Consider the following 25311-nt stretch of genomic DNA (forward strand, 5'->3'; position numbering starts at 1 on the left):
TCTATCTCTAGGAAAAATAAATCTAATCTAATTTACTGCATGAAATTAATGAACATCTCCCAATCACCTCCCGGTACTACATTTCACAAAAATTAAATTCATGTAGGCCTACTCATCTGGTCTGCTGCACCTTTCACAGCTTCAGGAGGGTCGGACTGCATTTCCATTTTAACCAGCCATGTACAGTAGATTTTCGCAATAGTACGGAGATCCTTCATCTGGCTGTTCCACGTAGATTCCAGTCTTGAAGTCATCTCCATTTGATCATGATCATGTGATGATTTCTGACAGCGTAGTTTTACTTTATGTTGAAACACGTTATGTACAGTATAGCACACAAATGAAATAAATTAATACTATTCATTGATGAATTGATTTCACTCGAATAGTAGAGTCGATGGACCCTTAATCGTCCTACGCTCTCATGAGAATCTATTTTTTTTTTAAGACACATGAAAAGTGAACATGGCTGGCCCAGTTACTGTACATACCAGCATCACTTTATGCAATTCGATTAGGGGCTTGCACTTGGAAGTTCTCTAAAATCATCGTAAAGAGAGTCCGACTCGTTGGCTGAACGGTTAGCGTACTGGCCTTCGGTTCAGAGGGTCGCGGGTTCGATTCCCGGCCGGGTCGGGAATTTTAACCTTAATTGGTTAATTCCATTGGCACGGGGGCTGGGTGTATGTGTTGTCTTCATCCTCATTTCATCCTCATCACGACGCGCAGGTCACCTACGGGTGTCAAATAGAAAGACCTGGCGAGCCGAACCCTTCCTGGGATATCCCGGCACTAAAAACCATACTACATTTCATTTCATCGTAAAGAGAGATTGACCTTTAGCAGAATTCTATTGCTGTATTACAATACTTCTCAATGTTCAAAAACTCGTGCAGGTTCGACCTAGATTTAATTACCTCCGACAAGGTACGAATACAGTCACACTTCGCGAGACCATTTCGATAGTCATTTTCGCCTCACTTGAAGCTTTCAGTCCAGAGTAATTAATAAAATTCGAAATTCAACTGCAAAGACACACAAGTCAAATATAATAGATTATTACAGTTTAATATTGCCAAACGGTACAGCATAAGGACGACTTACCCGTAGTGACTGGATATTCAGCAATGACTGTAACGTAGTAGACTCGATTAAACTAGACAGTCCGTAGAACAGAGCAGACAAGGCACCTCGTTTATTGGTGCAGGATATTTTATATCCTCCGCATACGTCATGTATGACCAATGGGGTGCTTCACTTCCCCCAGGGTGGTGGAATTTACAGTTAATAACTTAATTAAATAACATTTACAGTCATAAACACACAAAATAATGTAAAAAATGTAAGCCAGTGTTATAAAAAAGTCTGCTTCTCCCTGTATTTCAGTCAACAGGTGTGTATTAACCCCTCCAGCAGCTTGACGAAACAGACATGGCACTTCGCTGCATTGTCGTGTTTTGCACCATGGAAAACACAGACATGCCACTCGCGCTCTCCAACTGCTCACGCGATGTGCGATATGTACGGTTTCAATATATTATTGTTTTATTGTACTTTTTGTGCACTTTTGGAACACTACTAACCAAAAGACGTATCTAAATTTAACTGTAATGTAACCTTAGTATATACAGTACATCATACATTCGACTTCAACAGTGTACAACCTTTCAGTTAGTGAAGCAGTGGGTAATGGGTGCTGTTGTACTGAAACATCGCACTGAGAAAAACCTCTTCAGTCAAAACGGTTTTTCCCAAAAGGAAATACTCTTTTGTTTCAAAGTGAATTCGAGTTCATGCACATACACCTACTTAACGGTACTTGGATATACTGCATTTTGCTGTCTTCCAATAGTGGACAGAACGTTAAATAGAAATGTTTACTGGTGTTCAAAAATGTACGTCAAGGTATCTTATGATTTGATTAAGAATTATGGTTTCCTTTTATTTAGCCTCCTCAGTCTGTATGTAGCATATGCTCTACATGTGGTTTTGTCTACTTACAATAAAACAAAATTATTTAAGGTAAAAAGTAATAATGGTAGGAAAGTCAACTCTCAGTCCTGATGTAGCATATATGCTACACAAATAAAACACCTTAGTGAAACACACTAATTTTCTCTGGTGAACTTTTTAAAATTATTTGAGCAAAATATAACACATCGAATGCATCAACAGGCTCGGGACTGAAGAGGTTAAAACCATTCTCAATGGACACAAATATTATTTTTGTCTAATTTACAAAAATGAGAAAGATTTTACCAACGAATTTGTTTCAGTGCATTTTTCTAATAGTCTTCTTTCTTTCTTTCTTTCTTTCTTTCTTTTGTTAATCTCTTTACCCTCCAGGGTTAATTTTTCCCTCGGATTCAGCGAGGGATAGCACCTCTACCACCTAGAGGGCAGTGTCCTGGAGAGTGAGACTTTGGGTCGGGGGATACAACTGGGGAGGAGGACCAGTAACTCTCCCAGGTGGCCTCACCTGCTATATTGAACAGGGGCCTTGTTGGGGGATGGGAAGATTGAAAGGGGATAGACAAGGAAAAGGGAAGGAAGCGGCCGTGGCCTTAAGTTAGGTACCATACCGGCATTTGTCGGGAGTTGAAGTGGGAAACCACGGAAAACCACTTCGAGGATGGCTGAGGAGAGAATTGAACCCCCCCCCCCTCTACTCAATTGACCTTCCGAGGCTGAATAGACCCCGTTCCAGCCCTCGTACCACTTTTCAAATTTCGTGGCAGAGCCGAGAATCGAACCCAGGCCTCTGTGGGTGGTAGCTAATCACACTAACTACTACACCACAGAGGCGGACTTTTCTAATAGTTTTAAGAAAATTTGGATGTTATCCTTTCGATAGTGTGCCAGGTATAGATACATATCTCATTTAAAATCGGAAATGCTTGAAGCCACGATTAAAGTATTCTTGCTGTACTTACGCATAGTTATACAACGTAGCACCTATTTACTACATAAATACTGTATTCTAGGCAGTCATAGGCTACTCGCGTGATAATACTGCCAACTAAAGATTGAAGCTTTCTCTACAATTCAACAAACACAGCCTTTTCTATCAACTAGTTTAGGAAATGGGGAGATTTAATAGGACCACGTGAAAAATAAAGTGAATAACTTAGTAAACCTTAGAATGTTATTTGTAGATCAAGTTTTTTAACTTTGCACTCCATTACTTTTCATTATTGCTAATAATTCCTCTGATTTACAGTATTTCTGAATTTTCATCAGAAAATTACCAATTTGTAATACAATGGATTTTTCCCAAATAATTAAAAGATACCCTTAGGCTAATGTGTTGAAATGTAGTTAGTGGGACGTAAAGCCCACAACATTATTATTTCGTGTGTACTTCCTATTCATTGTGTGCTGAATTTAAGAAATTGTCCACCACTTCAAAACTAAGGCAACAAATTGTGTTTCACAGTTCTCATGAGAGCGAATAAATCGAGGAATTTCGTACCTTAATTTATTCTGAGTCCACCTCTGGTGTAGTGGTTAGTGTGATTAGCTGCCACCCCCGGAGGCCCAGGTTCGATTCCCGGCTCTGCCACGAAATTTGAAAAGTGGTACGAGGGCTGGAACGGGGTCCACTCAGCCTCAGGGGGTCAACTGAGTAGAGGTGGGTTCGATTCCCCCCTCAGCCATCCTGGAAGTGGTTTTCCGTGGTTTCCCACTTCTCCTCCAGGCGAATGCCGGGATGGTACCTAACATAAGGCCACGGCCGCTTCCTTGTCTATCCTTTCCAATCTTCCCCCCCCCCCCCGCAAGGCCCCTGTTCAGCATAGCAGGTGAGGTTGTCTGGGCGAGGTACTGATCATCCTCCCCAGTTGTATCCCCGACCCAGAGTCTGAAACTCCAGGACACTGCCCTTGAGGCGGTAGAGGTGGGATCCCTCGCTGAGCGTGAGGGAAAAGCCGATCCTGAAGGGTAAACAGATAAAGAAGAAGAAGAAGCAAACGGATCCATACTTTCGGAGGTTAAAATATAACTACAGGAATACAGTATATAATTTAAAACTCGCACTCCTCTTCAGAAATAACATGAAAAAACATGACGGTCGACGCGAATGGCGAGTTCCATTGACGAAAGGAACAGTGCGATTGGGAGTAAAATCACTCTTTAGAAGGAAAGCAGGCCGTTGTTATCCAAGGAGAATAATGTAGCACACATCCAACCTAATGTTTCATAAATAATCCATCAGTTGGCAGAGAACGCCAGTAGAACACAATATCGACAACATGCCGACATCGGAGGTGGTACTACCAAGACCGACTCCAATTCTCAGACCGTAATATAAAAAGAACATGGCGGCCAAAGTAGCCGGATTGCTGGTATTGGCTAACACGAAAATATCACGTACACATTATATAAACGGCGGTAAATTAACATGATAAATGTAACATCACAGGGAAAGTCACTCTTACACGTATGAAAACGCTTCGCCAAGAAGAATCACATATATTCTACTAGAAAAGACACCAACAAGCTGATTATATAGAAATTTCAATTCGTCAAATAACGGGTTTTCTTAGATTTCACTTCACTGGATAGATGAAAATACATGATAAAACTTAAAATGATACTTCTAACATAATTTTGAATGTTTCAAAATAGATTTCTTTCTTTCTTACTTACTTTCTTTTTTTCTTTCTTAATCTGCTTACCCTCCAGGGTTGGTTTTCCCTCGGACTCAGCGAGGGATCCCACCTCTACCGCCTCAAGGGCAGTGTCCTGGAGCGTGAGAAATTGGGTCGTGGGATACAACTGGGGTGGATAACCAATACCTCGCCCAGGCGGCCTCACCTGCTATGCTGAACAGGGGCCTTGCGGGGGGGGGGGGAAGATTGGAAAGGATAGACAAGGAAGCGGTCGTGGCCTTAAGTTGGGTACCATCCCGGCATTTGCCTGGAGGAGAAATGAGAAACCACGAAAAACCACTTCCAGGATGGCTGAGGGGGTAATTGAACCCACCTCTACTCAGTTGACCTCCCGAGGCTGAGTGGGCCCCGTTCCAGCCCTCGTACCACTTTTCAAATTTCGTGGCAGAGCCGGGAATCGAACCCGGGCCTCCGGGGGTTGCAGCTAACCACTACACCAGAGGCGGACTCAGAATAAATTAAGGTACGAAATTCCTCGATTTATTCGCTCTTATGAGAACTGTGAAACACTATTTGTTGCCTTAATTTTGAAGTGGTGGACAATTTCTTAAATTCAGCACCCAACGAATAGGAAGTACACACGAAACAATAATGTTATGGGCTTTACGTCCCACTAACTACATTTGTTACGGTTTTCGGAGACGTCGAAGTGCCGAAACTTAGTCCTGCCGTAGTTCTTTTACATGCCAGTAAATCTATCGACACGAGGCTGATGTACTTGAGCACCTTCAAATACCGCCGGAATGAGCGAGGATCGAATCTGCCAACTTGGGGTCAGAAGGCTAGCGCCTTAACCGTCTGAGTCACTCATCCCAAGTACACCCGAAATGATTGTTAACCCAATGAACGGGCCTAGCAATGTTAATATAATATTGGCATATGGCATAACAGCACTTCACACAATGATAGTAACCTTAGTAATGAAACATTCAGACACTAAAGATATAATCGATTTTTACCCATTTAAGAACATAAATGAAAAAACTCTATTGACTAAACATTGATATTTAACCACATGCACGAGCTTCAGTTCGGCGCAGTTTGCTTGATAACAGATAACCGCAGCATGAATCGTAAGGTTGTTGGCAGTGTAAAACCCTACGTTACAAACCCAGATAATCCCTCTCAGTCACAATTTCTTCTGTGTAACAGTATACAGATTGCTTCAAGTGTCACATTTATAAGTTTTATTATACTCCAAGATCCAGCCAAATATTTCCGCAGGCAAAGCACAGATTATTGTAAAATAAACTTGCATCTAAATCACTCGACACTTTGAAGGACAGAGACACTGATGGAATATCACATATCAATTATATTCTAAATTAAATTTTTCGAGGAACACGAATAGTTTGGAGGTAGAGAAATGGCTTCTCTAACCTCAGACTTATTCTCAAAATTATGTATGCATGCTACAGTTTTGTCATGGACTTCAAAGTAATCACGATGTATATTCCTAATCCATTTCTGTCTTAATGTTCTATTCCGTAGGAAACTTAAGGATAGTTGTATGAGAGGTTAGACTAAAACCTGGTCCACCTAGTGCACTCATGTTCTGGGTAAAAACACGATCATAACAAGCATATTCTCACGTTACTGCGTATAATTACAGATCGTAAGTGTCCACTGACTCATATAAATACACTCGCACACTTATATTCTACAAGGAAACTAACATTTATCGTCAACTTTCATAAAATTACACAAACTACATACCACAATAACAAACCAAAACAAACCCAGATTTCCAACAATAATTCCGGCTACTCGATTCGCCATCTTTGAACGATCGAGAGTAGCATTAAAGTCTCAGGATTGGAGTCGGTCTTGGTACCACAATCCCGACATACTGTCAACGTAGGAGTTCTAAAGTTTAAGAAATGATACACCAACTTTGACGTCAGGGACGGCATTCGGTAAGAAAAACCCATCACGACAGATTCATCTCACCTCATGATCGACACTGTAGAGCAACGGGACAAGGGTTGGACAAACAAACAAACAAACAGCAACTTCACCATGAAATTTCAAATAATTTTATAAGATGGAAATTTGAAAGTCTCTGAGTTTTCCATTTTTAAGACTTTGATCTGACTTTGATTATCTTGTAAAAAAGATTATCTTGTACAGAATTAGTTACCGTATGTTTAAAAGTAATGTTCCTTCCAAATTTTACGTATGTACCATGCTTGTAACGTTCTTGCAGGCTGAGTGGCTCAGACGGTTAAGGCGCTCGCCTTCCGACTCCAACTTGGCAGGTTCGATCCGGACTCAGCCCACTGGTGCTCAAATTCGTCATTCTCGTGTCGGTAGATTTACTGGGACGAAAAAGAACTCCTGCGGGATACAATTCCGGCACCTCGGCGTCTCCGAAAATCGTCAAAATGTAGTTAGTGTGACATGAAAACAATAACATTATTATTATTATAACATCTTTAGGTGAGGTATGCAGCGTACAGTGATTCTTCTTTATGACAGACTCTCGGAAATTGTGCTCTGGAACTGACTTAAAGGGATATATTTATGTGAGCGATGACTAGGAATATACTTCGGGACTGGAATGTCGGACTAAGTATTGTTTCAGTATTTACTATTGTGCTCGAGAGTAATATTCTAGGAAAATCTCTCACACATCAGTATCAACATTCTGCCAAACTCATTACGGTAATGTGACAGCATAACATTACGTATTATGAATCCATATCCAGGCATAGAATTCCACTATGATTTAATAGGTAATACTACGAGGGTATGCGTTTGCTGGCAGGACCTAGTCTTTACACTGCACTATGTCTTCTGGTATAGGCTAGAGCAATTTTGTTACTTTCATTGATCTGTTTCAGTCTTATCATTGACTTTGACAATATGAAAGTGACTGAGGTAATGAGCGATGCTAGTTATGCCATTCCTTATGCAGCCAGTCCCTGCTATGAATAGTGTGAAAGTGTTACTCATAGGGTCCATTGATGCAAGCATTTCAGTGGGCTTGGCAGACTGATATGTAATAGCAACTTCTGGCCTGGTGAGGAAAGCAACGGGAAACTACCTCACTCCTTATTTCCTTAGTACGCCTCTTCAGTGATGCCTAGGCCATCTATGACAGCTGATGGCGGAGCTGTTGAGGATCCAGCTAGCCTTAGGGCTGAGGACTGAACATACATACTACGAGGATGTTTAATCAAATCACGAGAAACTGATTACTGGTTGATACGTCCGACTCGTTGGCTGAACGGTCAGCGTACTGGCCTTCGGTTCAGAGGGTCCCGGGTTCGATTCCCGGCCGGGTCGGGGATTTTAAACTTAATTGGTTAATTTCAGTGGCACGGGGGCTGGGTGTATGTGTTGTCTTCATCATCATTTCATCCCCCCCATCATGACGCGCAGGTCGCCTACGGGAGTCAAATAGAAAGACCTGCACCTGGCGAGCCGAACCCGTCCTGGGATATCCCGGCAATAAAAGCCATACGACATTTCATTTCACTGGTTAATACGCACTGATCTTTGCTTTATCGATCTAATGTCTTGCTTTTTGAATTAAAACACAGAAAACCGTGTACACTACTTCTTTTATATTACATTCCCTAGAATGGTAACTTGTGAGGATTAAAATGAATGGTGAACAAGAGATCACAATGGTTCTAGTATAATTTCCACTTCCATGTACCCAATTCTCCCATCTTCTTTCCTTCCCAACTTACCTTGGTCAACTATTGTTACCTTTCGACCACGAGGGTAGCCCCACGCAACTTTTAATTTAATTGAACAACTGCCTAGCCAAGTAGGTAAAAGTGCACTCGGTACATCCAGAAGAACGCGAATTCCATTCCCCATGAAAAATTCGAAAAGTTGCATTTTCTAAAATTTCTACTTCCAGAGAGATACGCTGCTGTGGGTTGAACTGAGTCTGCCCCACAAATGAGTACGAGGTTAATTCCTGGGGGGAAAGACGGCCGGTTATAGTGCTCACCACACTATCCCATTTAGTGCCGAGTTAAAGTCAAAACTCTTCCAAGGGTCTCTACGGATTTGACTATGCTTTCTTTTTAAGAGGAATAATAATAATAATAATAATAATAATAATAATAATAATAATAATAATAATAATAATAATAATAATAATTTCGTGTGGCTATTTCTAGCCGAGTGCAGACCCTCCGTTGAGGGTGAGCGGCATCTGGTATGTGTAGGTAACTGCGTGTTTATATAGTGGAGGATAGTGTTACAGTATGTGCGGTGGGATGTTGGGAACAGCATAAACACCCAGCCCTCCCCCCCCCCCCCGACCATTGAAATGAACCAGTGATGGTTAACATCCCCGACCCGGCCGGGAATCGAACCGAACCCGGGGCCCTCTGAACTGAAGGCCAGTACGCTGACCATTCAGCCAATGAATCGTACTAGAACAATTGATTAGTGTTTTTTTTCTACTATCTGCTTTACGCCGCTCCGCCATAGACATGTAGGTCTTATGGCGTCGATGGGATATGATATGGGCTGTTGCTCTATTTGATTCATGTAAGTTCCTATGGAAGTGTATGATCTGGACTAAGGGAATTGACAGAAGCGGCCTTGGCCTTAAGGTACAGGTGTGAAAATAGGAAACCACGGATAATCATCTCAGGGCCGGGTTCGACCATACTTACGGCCACGGCCGCTTCCTCCCCACTCCTAGCCTCTTCCCATACCTTCGTCGCCATAAGACCTTTCTGTGTCGGTGGGACGTAAAGCAAACTGTAAGTGGTTAATGTCACGTACCTGTGAGCTTGCAGTCCAGAAGATTGTGTATTCGAATCCCATCGTCGGCAACCCTGAAGATGTTTTTCTGTGGTTTCTCATTTTCGCATCAGGAAAATGCTGGGGCTGTACCTTAATTAAGGCCACGGCCGCTTCCTTCCAATTTCTAGGACTTTTCTCTCCCGTCGTCGCCAAAAGACCTATCTGTGTCGGTGCGACGTAAAGCAAAAAAAAAAAAGCAAACCTAGACAAAGGCATAGACACCCAAGGGAGATTAGATTTACTTTGTCATCTAGTAGGCCTAGATTAAAGTGGAAAACGTCAAAATTGACCATCAGGAGCCAGACGACGTCAAATTAAAATGCCTGAACACGGTAGCTGAGGCCATTCGATAATAATAATAATAATAATAATAATAATAATAATAATAATAATAATAATAATAATAATAGATTTTTTTATTTGATTTATTCGCTTATCTACAGTACACTTGCAAACATTCAGTAAGGTATTGCACATAATCTTCGTAGTTATTTACACCTTCAAAGCACTTAAGTGCTTATCTGCCGGTGAAGTTGTTACGTGTTTTTATATATTGTTGCAATCCTTTCCTTGTTTTACAACCTTATTAAGATTTCTACATTTACATTATCATAATGCTGTTTTACATATGACCATTTATTCCTGTGTTGTGGATTTTTATCACTTTGATCTAAATGAATTCCTGAATTGTCATTCAATGTAGAGAAATGTATTTACGATTAATTTTCTATATACGGGCCAAGTATTTGAATTGTAAATTTATTTTCTATGACCCATAGTTTCACCTGCCTTTTTAATTGATTTTTACTTAAGTGTGTCCACTCTTGGGGCAACTTGGTGTTCGAGAGGTATATTTTTTATAACACCTGTTGATTTGGAATTAACATATGTAACTCAATTTTGTTTCATGTGTATATTCATGTACAATACTATATTGTGGCTTCCAAAAATTTTATTTACTTAGTGTATGTTGTACATATAATGCTGTTTAATTCTCAAGAACCTTTCCTTCTGGTACATGTTTGCTAACACATCTTCAATTAATCTACTTATGCCACTGCTATAATAATAATAATAATAATAATAATAATAATAATAATAATAATAATAATAATAATAATAATAATAATAATAATACGAAGAAGAAGAAGACTATGAAGAAGAAGAAGAAGAAGAATCCCACCTGGTGGTCATGACCGTTTAAGCGTCAAGTCTATATGGTCTGACAACGTGGTTAGCCGGTTCTAGTCCCGTTGGTAAAAAAAAATTACCGTCAGAATGTGACCGGCAAGATAGGGATGTTGGTAGTATATAATTTCTAATCACTAGATTGCATGCCAAAGGTCTGGATTCAATTCCAAACTTCTCCGCAGTGTTCATATGGAGTGAGGACATATGGTGCTATCAGTGGTGATTCGTCTGTAGGATGCAGACGTTAAGCCTTGAGAGGACCGCTTGGTGCTCTTGGACGGAGTAGACCATTTGACGACACCGAGCTTCACCATTTCCCCTTCCACTATCATGCAAGTATATCACGTCATTCATATAATCTCATTAACTCCTGCGTTGAAGTTGACGTCAGGAAGGGCATCCGGTCGTAAAAACTCGCTACGAAGTTTCATCTCACTTCATATCTGATCCCGCATAGGAATGGGACAACGGTTAGACATACAATGATAATAATACATCGAGCGGGCTGGCCGTGCGGTTAAGTGCGCGCAGCTGTTAGCTTGCATTCTGGATATGCCCTTTCCAGACCATCGTCGCCGTAAGACCTATTTGTGTCAGTGTGACGTAAAGAAACTTGCAGACAAAACAACAACTCATTTACAAGAAATGGGTCGCGCTCAATCTATAGTACTCGTCACGTAAGGCTATACACTAAAAAGGCAAATATCACCGCTCCATTTTCTTTTCTTCAATGGTTCATCACTGCTGCCAACTTGACTAGTTACATATTGAAATCACTAGACATAACCATCAACAAACTAACCACAACGTAAGTATCAATAATGGAGTTTCCCTTACCCAAATAAATGAAGTCTGTTTTTAATCTCCATAAGGACCGGGCGTGTTGGCCGTGCGTGTAGAGGCGCGCGGCTGTGAGCTTGCATCCGGGAGATAGTAGGTTCGAATCCCACTATCGGCAGCCCTGAAAATGGTTTTCCGGTGGTTTCCCATTTTCACACCAGGCAAATGCTGGGGCTGTACCTTAATTAAGGCCACGGACGCTTCCTTCCAACTCCTAGGCCTTTTCTATCTCATCGTCGCCATAAGACCTATCTGTGTCGGTGCGACGTAAAGCCCCTAGAAAAAAAATCTCCATAAGGAATTAAGGAATTTATGTTATGTATTTCTGTCGTTATTTTGATATATGCATTACTATAACCTTATACTTCGGTGTTATCTGGTGTAAATAATTCAGCTCCCTTCCTGAAATTTGCTATTACTTGTCGGACTTACATGAAACCACGCTGTAATAATACACACAAGCAAATATATTACACGTACACATGCCGTATGCCTTTGCTGGCAGGTCCTAGTGTTTACAGTGCATTATATCGTCTGGTATAGGCTAGAGCAATTTTGTTACTTTCATAGATCTGTCTCTATCTTATCCTTGGTTTTGACAACATGAAAGTGACTGAGGTATGAGCGATGCTAGTAATGCCAATCCTTATGCAGCCAGTCCCTGCTATGAATGGTGTGAAAATGTTGCTCATAGGGTCAGTTGGTGTATGCATTTCAGTGGGCTTGGCAGACTGATATATAATAGCAACTCTGACTCGGTGAGGAAAGCAACGGGAAACTACCTCACTCCTCATCTCCCTAGTACGCCTCTTCAGTGATGCCTAGGCCATCTACGACAGCTGATGGCGGAGCTGTTGAGGATCCCACCAGCGGCATCGCTGATGGACTGAACATACATACACATGCCGTAAGTCAATAAGAATACACAAAGGCTAAGTCTGCAAAACGTACCAAAATCGTGACAAGAGAAGGTTAGGTTGATAACGAAATTTCCTTCCATTTCAAATGAACTGATCTCTAGAGAGGAGGGAATGTTGCTTTCCTTTTCGGAGGGTTTCTTGCAGATTTGTCTTGCTTCTTATACATCCTAATTGCATTCTATACATACCAATAGGACGAAATAATCCCCTATTATTAAAATGCTGCGTTCGTCTTTTAACATCAACTACGTTATTAAATGCATTATTCGAAAATGTCATAGTTCTACTTACCTGGTATTACCCAAACACTTTTATAATCTTACAGAAAAAGAGATGCTTTACTTATACCCGCAAATGTAACACTAGCGATTTTCGCACTATAGCAGTGACAATTAGTGATGGCAAAACTTTTCTAAATATCGATATACCGGTTTTTTGATACATCGGTATTAAACTATCGATGTCATTGAACTATCGGTCTTCAAAATATCGATATATCGCCGATATATCAGTTTTTAAAATATTGGTGCTATTATGCATTTATTGTAAGTTTAGATTTACACTTGACACAATAATCCATTAGGTTTAAGAAGTCTTGACACAGATCAGAAAACATGCTTAAAACAATGACCAAGTAACATTACTTTTTCACTGCAATGACACATAAAAACATTTACAGCCTAAATGTGTTATGATGCATAGAGAAACAGTATATGCAAGGTGTCTAGTAACGAGCTAATAACTTACACTGAGAAACCATATGAAAAAACTAGAAACGTATAATTTGTGTACGAAGTACATCTGATAATTATCAGAGCTCAATAAAACAATAAAACATTTCCTTCCCAACTTCTTCCTCAGCACTGCAATTCCATTTGTTCGTGAAAAAAAGCCATGATCTTAGGTCAATTTCCAATACCACTTAGGTAAGCCATTTAGAAATAAAACCAGCTTGGATAACAGTTTACCATTTAAACGGTTTATCTTTTCCGTGATGGTGTTACCGGCCTTTGAAAGCAGTCTTTCTGCTGGGACAGAGGTCGCTTTAATGCTCAAGTATTGCCTAGCCAACGTGTAAAGCTATGCATGCAAGGTATGCTCGATGAATGAGTTGTGATAATGTCACTGTATTTACCGAAGTGAATTGAGAAGTGAAAATTCAACTTTCGTAACTGTAGCATGCAAATATTGAAAGGGTCTGAAAAAGAATCAAATGGTAGCCAAACGTATTAAATTAGACAAAAATATCGATATATTGGGCAAAAATATCGATATTGACAATATATAGGACCTCAAATATTCGATGTCGATATATCGATATTTCCAACTCTAAATATCGATATTTCCGATACATCGATATTCGTTTGCCATCTCTAGTAACAATACGTAAATCTCACAAGTCACGAAAAAGAAACAATGTCTATACAGTGCCAACGCGCAAGATTAGCCTAACAGTAACTGTAAGATGTCGTATTAGCCACAATGAATCGAACTCAGCAGTTAGTAAATAACTATAATTCACAACCTTCAGTGTTAACAGGGTAGAATGATTAAGATTGTACCCTTAGTGTATGCTTATACATGGCACGTAGTATACACTTGTTCAGAGTCCCCTGCTCGAACAGTCTGTTCAATAAGTGTCTAGAAGACCAAACACGAAAAGGCGTTCAACATCACTGAACAAATGAGTGTACCAAACTGCCCGTGCTGTCTGATCATAATGAGCAGAAACGAGTCTGGGCAGATCGGACAGCCTGGAAACTCGTAAGTTCAAATGACTCGTTCATTGGTACACTGTTGCCAAATGCATTGGTTCTCCGCATACATCTTTATTGTACAGCCACTGCATGTAACACTCGTAACGCAGGCATGTGAAGCAGAAACATGGCAACAAGTGGCAGTTTGCGCAGCTACTGAGTGACTAAACTGAGTTATCGAGTTATCGAGTTTCAAGCGTAGGTTGACTCACACTGCTCATTGTATAAATATCGCAGCAACGAGTTCCTTCTAGCAGCAGGCTAGTTCCCTGTAGACATGGGCGAAGTGACACTGCTGACTGTTTAGAATACCTTCTATACGGCACAGCGAATTGCTTCGAAGCAGTGTGTTGACACACGGAGCACTTCTGTCTCGGGCTGCAAGAAAAGGAGTATTTACTTTAACACAGTATCTTGAGAGTGTTCTGCGATGGCGTGCTGAAGCTGTGTGCTGAAACACGGCACAATTCCGTCTCGGGTTGCAAGAGAAGCAGTGTTTACTTTAACTCAGTGTATTGACAGTGTTTCGCGATGATGTGCTGAAACTGTGTGCTGAAACACGGCGCACTTTCGTCTCGGACGGCAAGAGAAGCAGTGTTTCGTAATGGCGTCATGAAACTTGAACCACGATTCATAACTAAGTTCAGTTCACTGAATAAACTGTTCGACGATCTGATAACGATAACATATGAGGTTGATAAAATAATTAATGATCAAATGTACAAAATGCAGTACGACAAATGGATTATGTACAGTATAATAACAATAAACTGCGTTTCCTTCTTTACTGAGCGCTTACAATGATACTAAAAGAGATCAGTTTTACAGTTAAAAGCAGCCTAAAACAGTAACTAATATTCTTTCTTCATTCGAATCAGAAGTACAATAGAATAATACTACATTTAAAAGAAACAAACGATATATACAAATATATACAGTAAAAGGTCTTCAACAATATATGCCATACAGATGTCACACCGATTCTGCCCAAAATTTGGCCACTTCAAGGGCATTTGGATTGGCCAGCACCAAGTCTTCCGTTGTGCAGTTTGATAGACACAGGGGGCAGCATAGCATGTGTTCGGTTGTCTGAAGTTCACTACAGTCACAAAAGGCCGTATCGATGGGGAAGTTCCATTTTTGTAGATTCGCTCTGGTTCTACCCACTCCAGATCTAAGTCTGTTTAAGGACCTCCATGTCAACCAGTCCTCAGTGTGAGCGGGAGGCAACATTTCCCGTGGTTCCATCCATTTCAAGAGGCCAGTGTTATTCTGTTTCCATTTGGTAATCCTGACTTTGTCCGATGATCCTTCCAGGTGTTCTGAATATGTGAAAAAGGCTTTCCTAAACTTCAGTTTTCGTTGGGCAGGTTAGTATCCAAAGAGTGGATAAATTAAATTTGTTTTAACCCCTTCGTTATTAGCAGCAACCTCTATCCCGACATCACAAGGAGCAATACCGACAAGGTAATTGATTTTCTCGAGAGGATTTGGCTTCAGGATACCAGTAATGATTCTACAGCTTTCATTGAGTGCCACATCAATCTATTTTGCGTGGGTAGAGTGGGCATATTCACCGGCGGAGTAACATAAGGCTAGTACAGTAGTTCTAACAGTTTGTGGGTGTGTGCTCCAAGTAGATCCAACAAGTTTTCTAAGTAGTGTGTTCCTGGAAGAGACCTTTTGTTTTACATTCATACAGTGCACCTTGAAAGTGAGACTGCGATCGAGAGTGACACCCAAGTATTTGGGATGGAAGTAGTAGTTTAGCGTAACTCCATTCCATGTCACAACGAGTTTCCTGTTGGCTTGTCGATGTCGTAAATGGAATTCACAAACTTGGGTTTTGCTCGGGTTTGGCACAAGTTGGTTTTGATCATAGTAGTTGCCGAGTTCTTCCTGGTCAGCTTTCAGGGTGCATTCTATCGCTTCAAAACTATCTGACTGGACAGCATAGATTAAATTCTTGGTGTCTTGAAGCTGTGGCTGATCATTTGTGTATATATTAAATAACAAAGGCGCCAGTACACTTCCTTGAGGCAAGCGGTTCTTTTGAGTTCGCCAACGATTTCGCCGACCCTGGAATTCAACAAAGAATCGGCGGTTATGAAGAAGTGTAGCTACCAGTCGTGTTAACTCAAGATCTTTAGTAAGAAATTCTTTTAACAGGAGCCTATGGTTTATTGTGTCATACGCCGCTGTGAGATCAACAAATGCGACACCTGTGACCTTTTTCTTAACTCAAACCCATCTTCAATGTGCTGAGTTAGATGCAAAATCTGGGAGGTGCAATTTCTTCCAGGTCTAAATCCTGACTGCAATGGAATAAGAAGTGGGTTAATAACTTCAATAAGGCGATTCAAAATCATTTGTTCCATGATTTTATACAAGTGGCATAGAAGATATTGTTACCTCTACTACAGTGGTAACAACAAAACAAGGCACAAACACAGTTAAAAGGGGAAGGTAAGAGCACAATATCAGAAATCACTACACTCTCGGAAAAACATTAGCTGGCATTACGCGAATCTCCAACTAAAACATGTACGTAAATATCAGTAGGGCCAACTAGTGAACAACAAACCGGGAAGATGGAAAGGGCTGGGAACCTACCAAAGGCATGGACATCGCTTAGACAGCGGATTCCGAAATAAATCGCCGTGATCCTTAGATATGAAAAATATTATTTACAAAATAATTTTACAAATACATTCCAAATACAATTCCAAGTTACGAGCTATAAATTCAGTGATATACATAGCTTATTTCGTAGCAGTGTAAATTCAAGTTTCAAATCAACTATACATTTAGTTACCAATGCAGTTGTACAATGCAATTTACAGTGATGTGAAAAGGGTTATCCAAAATCTAGCGTACCTAAAGTGATACAGAACTACCGGAGGCAAACACCAAGGGAAATAAGATTAAACTACAATTTACATATTTTAGTGAAACAAGAAATGGAATGCCTCGGAAACGAACAGGTAAGCCCAGCTGAAAAACTAAGGCGTCATAAGTAACTAATTTGGTGAATCTAGGCGAGGTTAGGGCAGACTCCTGTATGAAAAGCAAATCGGAACATTACGGAAATTTTAGCAGGAACTGAATTCAAGAGTGCCTACCCGAGGAGAGTGCCATCCCGGAAACCGGGGGGGGGGGGGGGGGGTCAACCAGATAGGCTGCTCGCAGACAGATAGACCAAGACCGACAGAATTCAGGATACAGAATTAATTCGAACACTGCCTCGCTCACTATACACTGACTGACAGAGCAAATGCAACACCAAGAAGGAGTGGTCAGAACTTTATGCCAATTGCAGGGTAGACTGGCGTCACTGAGGTATGCTCATGATGTGAAATGCGTCGCTGTGCTGCGCACGTAGCGAACGATAAATGGGACACGGCGTTGGCGAATGGCCAACTTCGTACCGTGATTTCTCAGCCGACAGTCATTGTAGAACGTGTTGTCGTGTGCCACAGGACACGTGTATAGCTAAGAAAGCCAGGCCGCCGTCAACGGAGGCATTTCCAGCAGACAGACGACTTAACGAGGGGTATGGTGATCGGGCTGAGAAGGGCAGGTTGGTCGCTTCGTCAAATCGCAGCCGATACCCATAGGGATATGTCCACGGTGCAGCGCCTGTGGCGAAGGTGGTTGGCGCAGGGACATGTGGCACGTGCGAGGGGTCCAGGCGCAGTCCGAGTGACGTCAGCACGCGAGGATCGGCGCATCCGCCGCCAAGCGGTGGCAGCCCCGCACGCCACGTCAACCGCCATTCTTCAGCATGTGCAAGACACCCTGGCTGTTCCAATATCGACCAGAACAATTTCCCGTCGATTGGTTGAAGGAGGCCTGCACTCACGGCGTCCGCTCAGAAGACTACCATTGACTCCACAGCATAGACGTGCACGCCTGGCATGGTGCCGGGCTAGAGCGACTTGGATGAGGGAATGGCGGAACGTCGTGTTCTCCGATGAGTCACGCTTCTGTTCTGTCAGTGATAGTCACCGCAGACGAGTGTGGCGTCGGCGTGGAGAAAGGTCAAATCCGGCAGTAACTGTGGAGCGCCCTACCGCTAGACAACGCGGCATCATGGTTTGGGGCGCTATTGCGTATGATTCCACGTCACCTCTAGTGCGTATTCGAGGCACGTTAAATGCCCACCGCTACGTGCAGCATGTGCTGCGGCCGGTGGCACTCCCGTACCTTCAGGGGCTGCCCATTGCTCTGTTTCAGCAGGATAATGCCCGCCCACACACTGCTCGCATCTCCCAACAGGCTCTACGAGGTGTACAGATGCTTCCGTGGCCAGCGTACTTTACGGATCTCTCACCAATCGAACACGTGTGGGATCTCATTGGACGCCGTTTGCAAACTCTGCCCCAGCCTCGTACGGACGACCAACTGTGGCAAATGGTTGACAGAGAATGGAGAACCATCCCTCAGGACACCATCCGCACTCTTATTGACTCTGTACCTCGACGTGTTTCCGCGTGCATCGCCGCTCGCGGTGGTCCTACATCCTACTGAGTCGATGCCGTGCGCATTGTGTAACCTGCATAACGGTTTGAAATAAACATCAATTATTCGTCCGTGCCGTCTCTGTTTTTTCCCCAACTTTCATCCCTTTCGAACCACTCCTTCTTGGTGTTGCATTTGCTCTCTCAGTCAGTGTATATCTTAAGGTTATGGGTGCAATATACACATCACACTTAATACGTTTGTCTTCTTCTACCTCAGTTCTTTATACCATTGCTGAGGGAGTGCTCTGTTTGGTCAAGGTGATTACTACGGAAAAACTCTTCCTCTTTTCATTGTACCAGATACCAAGAGATTACAAGCTTGGTGGTACAGCTTTCCGACTGGAGAATACTGACTTATTTTCGTTCATCTGGCTAAGGGAAATGGCAGTTTTGATATGAAGTGCCGTTGGCTGATCGTTAGGTACATTTTCATCCCTCCTGTAGATAAATCAAGCCTATGCACATACCAGCTCAAGTCGTTCATTTGGTTGAATGATATTTGCGGTCACGGACATTTGCGGTCACCGGACATTTGCGGTCACTATGATAAATTCGTGCTCCATATTCCCCAGCAGTCACAGCATATTTGCAGTCACTGCAGCAGGGGCTGGGCCTCATTAGCATAATCTCTGGATATCCCTGCTAACCTGCCTGAGCTCCTGCTCGCTTGTTCTAGATTAATATTCTGGATAATGTGTGATGGGAATACGGTTTTTAAAACGTATAAATTACTGTCGACCAAATTATTATATATACTCGAGTTTGGAGGTTGTACATTAAATAAGCAATAGGCCTACAGATGATCCAATGACCGGGCGAATTGGCCGTGTGGTCAGGGGCGCGCAGCTGTGAGCTCGCATCCGGGAGACAGTGGGTTCGAACACCACTGTCGGCAGCCCTGAGGGTGGTTTTCCGTGGTTTCCCATTTTCACACCAGGCAAATGATGGGGATATTCCTTAATAATAATAATAATAATAATAATAATAATAATAATAATAATAATAATGTTATTTGCGTTACGTCCCACTTTTACGGTTTTCGGAGACGCCGTGGTGCCGGAATTTCGTCCCGCAGGAGATCTTTTACGTGCCAGTAAATCTACCGACACGAGGCTGACGTATTTGAGCAACTTCAAATACCACCGGACTGAGCCAGGATCGAACCTGCCAAGTTGGGGTCAGATGGCCAGCGCCTCAACCGCCTGAGCCACTCAGCCCGGCAGAGGGGATATTCCTTAATTAAGGCCACGACCACTTCCTTCCCATTCCTAGGCCTTTCCTGTCCCATCGTCACCATAAGACCTATCTGTGTCCGTGTGACGTAAAGCAAATATTAAATGTCATTATTTCCTTAGCTTCATTTAAAGTTTCATTTAACGTTAGATTTTGAATTTGTAATTATATTACTGTTTTCTATCGCAGGTGGAACGCAAGAAAGTACCCGTTTTTTTAATGTGTTTCAAAAATGCGTCAACTTTAAGACATTGTTACTAAGAAACCCGTCATCTGATCTAATCCAACTTTCAACACAATATACTGTACATTGGGACGTTTTATATTTAGTTTATAAATTTCAGAATTGTATGTTTCCAAAAACATGACATGACTTGTTCTTCTCCTTCAGACATACCCAGGTAACGATTCCATGTTGACTTTCCCTACACTTTCTCAACATACAGCCATTGTGATGCCCACAATGATGGCTGAAGGTATCAGTCTCTAAATAATGCGCTCGAGAGAAAAATATGTTGTTTTCGAAGCGAGCGAGCAGGAGCCCAGGCAGGTTAGCGGAGATACGTGAGATTAAGTTAATGAGGCCCATCCCCTGCTGCATTGACCGCAAATCTCCCGTGACTGCTGGGGAATTTCTGTGAGTGGCCACAAGTATATCTCGCTGACCGCAAATGTCCGTAATTTTATGGTGACTGCACATGTCCGTGACCAGAAATGTCCGGACACCGTTCATTTCATTCGAGTAGTATTTACATGATGCTCAACAAGAACAACAATAGGTTTAAGAGTAACGTTATACGATGAAAGATTCAGAAAACAAATTGTACACTGTTGAACACGATTGTAATGACAGGAATACTGTATTCTTCTTAACCCATTGTTGCATGGTGTAATATATATGGAACATAGATTAACAAACTGATTTGCACACTTCTGGTGGGCATTTCATGAATCAATGCATGTTCCACACGTGTTCCAAGATGTTTACAGTATATCTTTGACCTTAGTTACCCATTTGTATATACTGTATTTTATGTAGTAACTAACTTAGTTGAATGGCAACCGCATGTTTATTCATGCTGCTCTATTTAAAAACTTAGTGATATATTTTCTTTTCATATTTTTTTCCGTTCTATAAACCTTATAGAAAGCCCACAAATAATTTCAAACATGAAAATAAAAAATCATACATAAACATACCGTAGATGTCCGGCTCCATGGCTAAATGGTTAGCGTGATGGCGTTTAGCTCAGGAGGTCCCGGGTTCGATTCCCGGCAGGGTCGGGGATATTAACCTTAATTAGTTAATTCCAATGGCTCGGGAGCTGGGTGTGTGTGCCGTCTTCAGCATCAGAATTCATCCTAGGTAGGGCCCCATCCTCATAGACGCGCAGGTCGCCTATACGGCATCAACTCGAAAGACCTGCACTCGGCCTCTTCAGAGGCCACACGCCATTTTTATACCATAAGACTTAGGGTGTGTTGTTTTAGAAGTGATGACCATACAACATATAGAAAAATTGTACAGGTTTTCGAATTACAGCCAAGAAGTCGTTCTAAAACGTTAGTTTCCTACCAGTTTTTATATTCCTGTTACACCCGTTAAGGGAAATAACACTCTAGTCGATACATCTAAATATTTGCTCTTATATTTCCCAATAATCGTATATTGTTAATGGATTATTTCACATGTGATAGTAATTTTCTTGCAATATTTCCTATGGATTAATTCAGCAAGACCTTACGAAAAGGTGTGTTATATATGCTGTACTTTAAAGCTGAACATGCAGTCGGTACAGTCCCTTTCTTTTTCAGGTTGTGGTGTCTCAACAGGCAAGCTAGCACCGTCCCTAGGAGCCCAGCGACGCATCGTGGGAGGAGACGAAGCAGGCTTCGGTAGCTTCCCTTGGCAGGTGAGTCAAAAACATTTTAAACGACTCCCTCATTGGGGGCTACACGTGGTGATTTTGGTACACTTTTACGGTAATGTGCAACTATCAGATCATGAGTTTTCCGTGCGCATTGAAAGGGCTGCACGCTTTAATAAACTACAGCTTCATTATTAGAATCACTAGGCTATACCTCTTCCTTTGTTTCCCTCTTGGTCTTGTTCCAGTCACCTTCCATTCCATTATTGCGCTGGGGGTTGGCATTATTTCCACCCGGCCAACGTGGCCAAGTCATATCAGTCTACTGGCCGCTATTCTATTTTGTTGTTTCTCTATTCCCAGACTTTCCCGTATCTCTGTGTTCTTTATACACTCCTTCTTCGTCTTGCCCGAGTATGCTTCTAAGGAACTTCTTTCTATTCCCTAAATCCTGCCTTTATCTCTGGATGTTGCAGTTCAAGTCTCTGCTCTATATGTCAGGAAAGGACAAAAGAGGTCTTATAAAACACCCCTTTACATCTCCGTATGACCTCTTCATTCCATTCTATACTCAGCCAAAATTATCCGTCCATTTGTACCCTGTTCTTGATGTCTTATGTTGTAGTCGCATCTTACGACACTAAACATCACAAGTACTTGGAGGTGTCAACTACTTCCAGAAGTTCGTTATTTGTTTTACTTTATTATGCCTGCTCTAGTCTTCTGTCTTCTTTTCACCACTATGGTGTCCGGCTACATAGTTAGCGTACTGATCTTTGCTTCGAGGAGTTACGAAATAGATTCCCGGCTTGGTCACGTCACTTTCAATGGTTAATTCCGATAGCTCGGGGACTGGGTGTGCGTGCCTTGTACAGCATTCGTATTCATCAGAGCTAGGGACCCATCCTCGCGGACGCACGTGTCGCCTATACGGTGTCAACATGAAAGACCTGCACCAGGCCTCTGCGGAGGCCACACGCCATTATTATTACCACAATGGTTTTGTTTTACTCTTGTCTTTACTTATTTTAATGCTCGAGTCCTCTGTTACTTCACTCTAAGCATCTAAGTGAATTTGTAATGCATGTTCATTCTCACCCTATATCAAAATATCATCAGCAAATAGCCCAGCTCTAGTATTCTCTGGCTCCATCTTAATTTTGACTTCCCACTATACAGTACCTCGTCCATTACAGTGACAAACAAGAGAGGGAACAACACACTTTTCCGTCTCAATCCTGTCTACACCTTAAACCAATCTCCCTTTCCAGTCGTCGACTTCACTCTGCTTTTGTGTTTTCTGTGCAATGCCTGGATCATGTTTACGATCTCGTCTACAACTCCTCTCAACGTTCTCCATGGGCCTACACTTTCTCCAGGCACACTATCTTATGCCTGCTGGATGTCAATTGTCTCATAGCGATGTGGCGTTATTAAACTAAATACGCTTGTTGTGTCATATACTTTGGACAATCTACTGCCTACGCGATATATATTTTAATTGTGTCTCTCATCGGCACTTGTAATTTTGGTGAATTATTTAACTCCTCTATGGACCTCGTGTTCACGGCCTAGTTATTGTACGGAGCTGTGATATACCAGGATTAGATGAGACTGGAATTCTGTTATATTTGAAGTATTGAATTAATAAAAACTTCGTATCTCGTGGACTCTGATAATATCTGCCTTAGCACCTTGGACGCTTGGCCGACTAGTCATCTACTCTGTCTATACGAGGAGAAGTGAACCTTCGTCACATAGTTACACTGTCTGTTATTATTTCTAAGAGTATAATTGCACTTCGGTCAGCTACACGCACTCTGATGCCATCTATGAGACTACATTTGGTATTACAGTGGGTGGTTCGACATTGCCCACCAGGGCGAGTATCCGGTCTATCCTGTGTCGCCCCCAGCGGCGAACTCTGAAGTGTAGTTAGTGCTTGAAGGTCTTGGAGATAAGACGTTGACTTGGAACTATGGCATGGCGGACTGTTGCTAAAACTATGTGTCCGCAGACTGGGATAGGGTGATAACCTGAAATATCACTACATCTAGGGTTTCGAGTTTCATTATTCTTTTGGTTTTGTATTATTCGTGTTATTTCTTCTGTATAAATATGTAGCTAAGTAGGTAGTTTTATTTGGTACTGGTGAAGTGGTAGTGTTAGGTCAAATACGAGGTGAGTTATCTTGGCATAAGGCCTACTTGTAAATATGTTTAATGTATTTTTTCTGTTGACATATTTTACGGTGTATGTATTATATTCAGTTTGGTGTGTTATATGGACGTGATGAATATCGAAGTTTGGTGATGCTGTGTTCTGCTACAAGTGTGTGTGTGGAATGTAACGGATGGCCATTATTGTGCTGAGATAATATTTGAAATTTTTCGTTTTCTTGTTATTTAAATTTGTCGTTCTCTTCGCCCGGGCTTAGTTTTCGGTGTATTTGCTGGTGATTTTCTATGCAATGCCCTATGCGTGTGCCGTTTTTCCTTGAAATTTGGTATATTTTTGTCTCCTCTATCGTGATGTATTGTGGGTTCATATCCCTCAACTGGTATCATACGTCTGTGAGACGGCTGAAAAATTTTCCAAGGCCATCCCATCTCCTTTCCTCAGCCTACTGCTTTCTTCCCTTGTGTACCTCTCAGTTGGAGTGTTGTTTCCCTGCAGGGAAGGTGATGTACCGCTTGCTTTGTTTGAACTCGAATAAATGCGTAGTAAACTTACTGCGCCGTCTGACAGACGTATGATACCAGTTCCGTGACTATTGTTCGCGAATGACGTTATTCAGTATTGAGTGTTTATTGTGATTATTGTGAGTTAGTATAACACTGTTTTTACTTACAATGGGTTTAATTCCTATAAATAATCATGGAGCCACAATCAGGACCACCTCGGTGAGTTTTACGACCTAATGAACCAAACTTTGTACTGACATTCTGCGTGAACTGCCTGAATTCTTCGAGGTTCTAAAACGTGCTACTTTTGCGATCCTAAACTCAAAAGGAAAACGAAGTACCCGTGTCAGAAGTGTGGAAAACCGATCTGCTTGGAGTGCGCCAAAAAAAATTTGCTGAGAGTGCTTTGCGGATAAATAAATGAACGTATGTGGGTGTGTGAAACATTTTTGAAGTCTAAGGTGTTTTTCTATATATTTTAAAAATTATAGCCATATCTGGACACAAAATGTTTTGAGTTGTAGTAATATATACATGTAAAAATAAGGTAACATATCCTGTAATAAGGAAAATTGTTTTGTAACAAACAGTGACTTTGAACCTTAAAACTGAAATTTGTGTTTTGAGTTTTCCAGTAATTTTATGTTTTAATTGTTTGCATGGTCTTTGTATAACATTGACATATCAGCGAAATGATCATAATAATCATATTGTCTAGGTTTTTAAGAAAAACAGAGGCGTCTACATTTTTGGAGCATCATTCTAATATTTTATTATTGTTTTCTGCATTTGTAATTTTTTTCTTCTACCTTTTGCACTGACATGTTTGAAAACATATATTTAAAGGAA

General features: G+C 41.6%; 1 protein-coding gene across 1 annotated transcript in view; it reads left to right on the forward strand.

The window, feature by feature from the left end:
• LOC136874357 (venom protease) overlaps nt 1-25311 on the forward strand; it is a 128506-nt gene that overhangs the window by 40863 nt on the left and 62332 nt on the right. The window contains exon 3 of the mRNA XM_067147996.2: nt 21726-21823. Within this exon, the coding sequence (XP_067004097.1) occupies nt 21726-21823 (98 nt within the window). The remainder of the gene's footprint in view (nt 1-21725; nt 21824-25311) is intronic.

Source organism: Anabrus simplex, chromosome 5 (assembly GCF_040414725.1).
Source record: "Anabrus simplex isolate iqAnaSimp1 chromosome 5, ASM4041472v1, whole genome shotgun sequence".
Classification (NCBI taxonomy): Eukaryota; Metazoa; Arthropoda; class Insecta; order Orthoptera; family Tettigoniidae; genus Anabrus; species Anabrus simplex.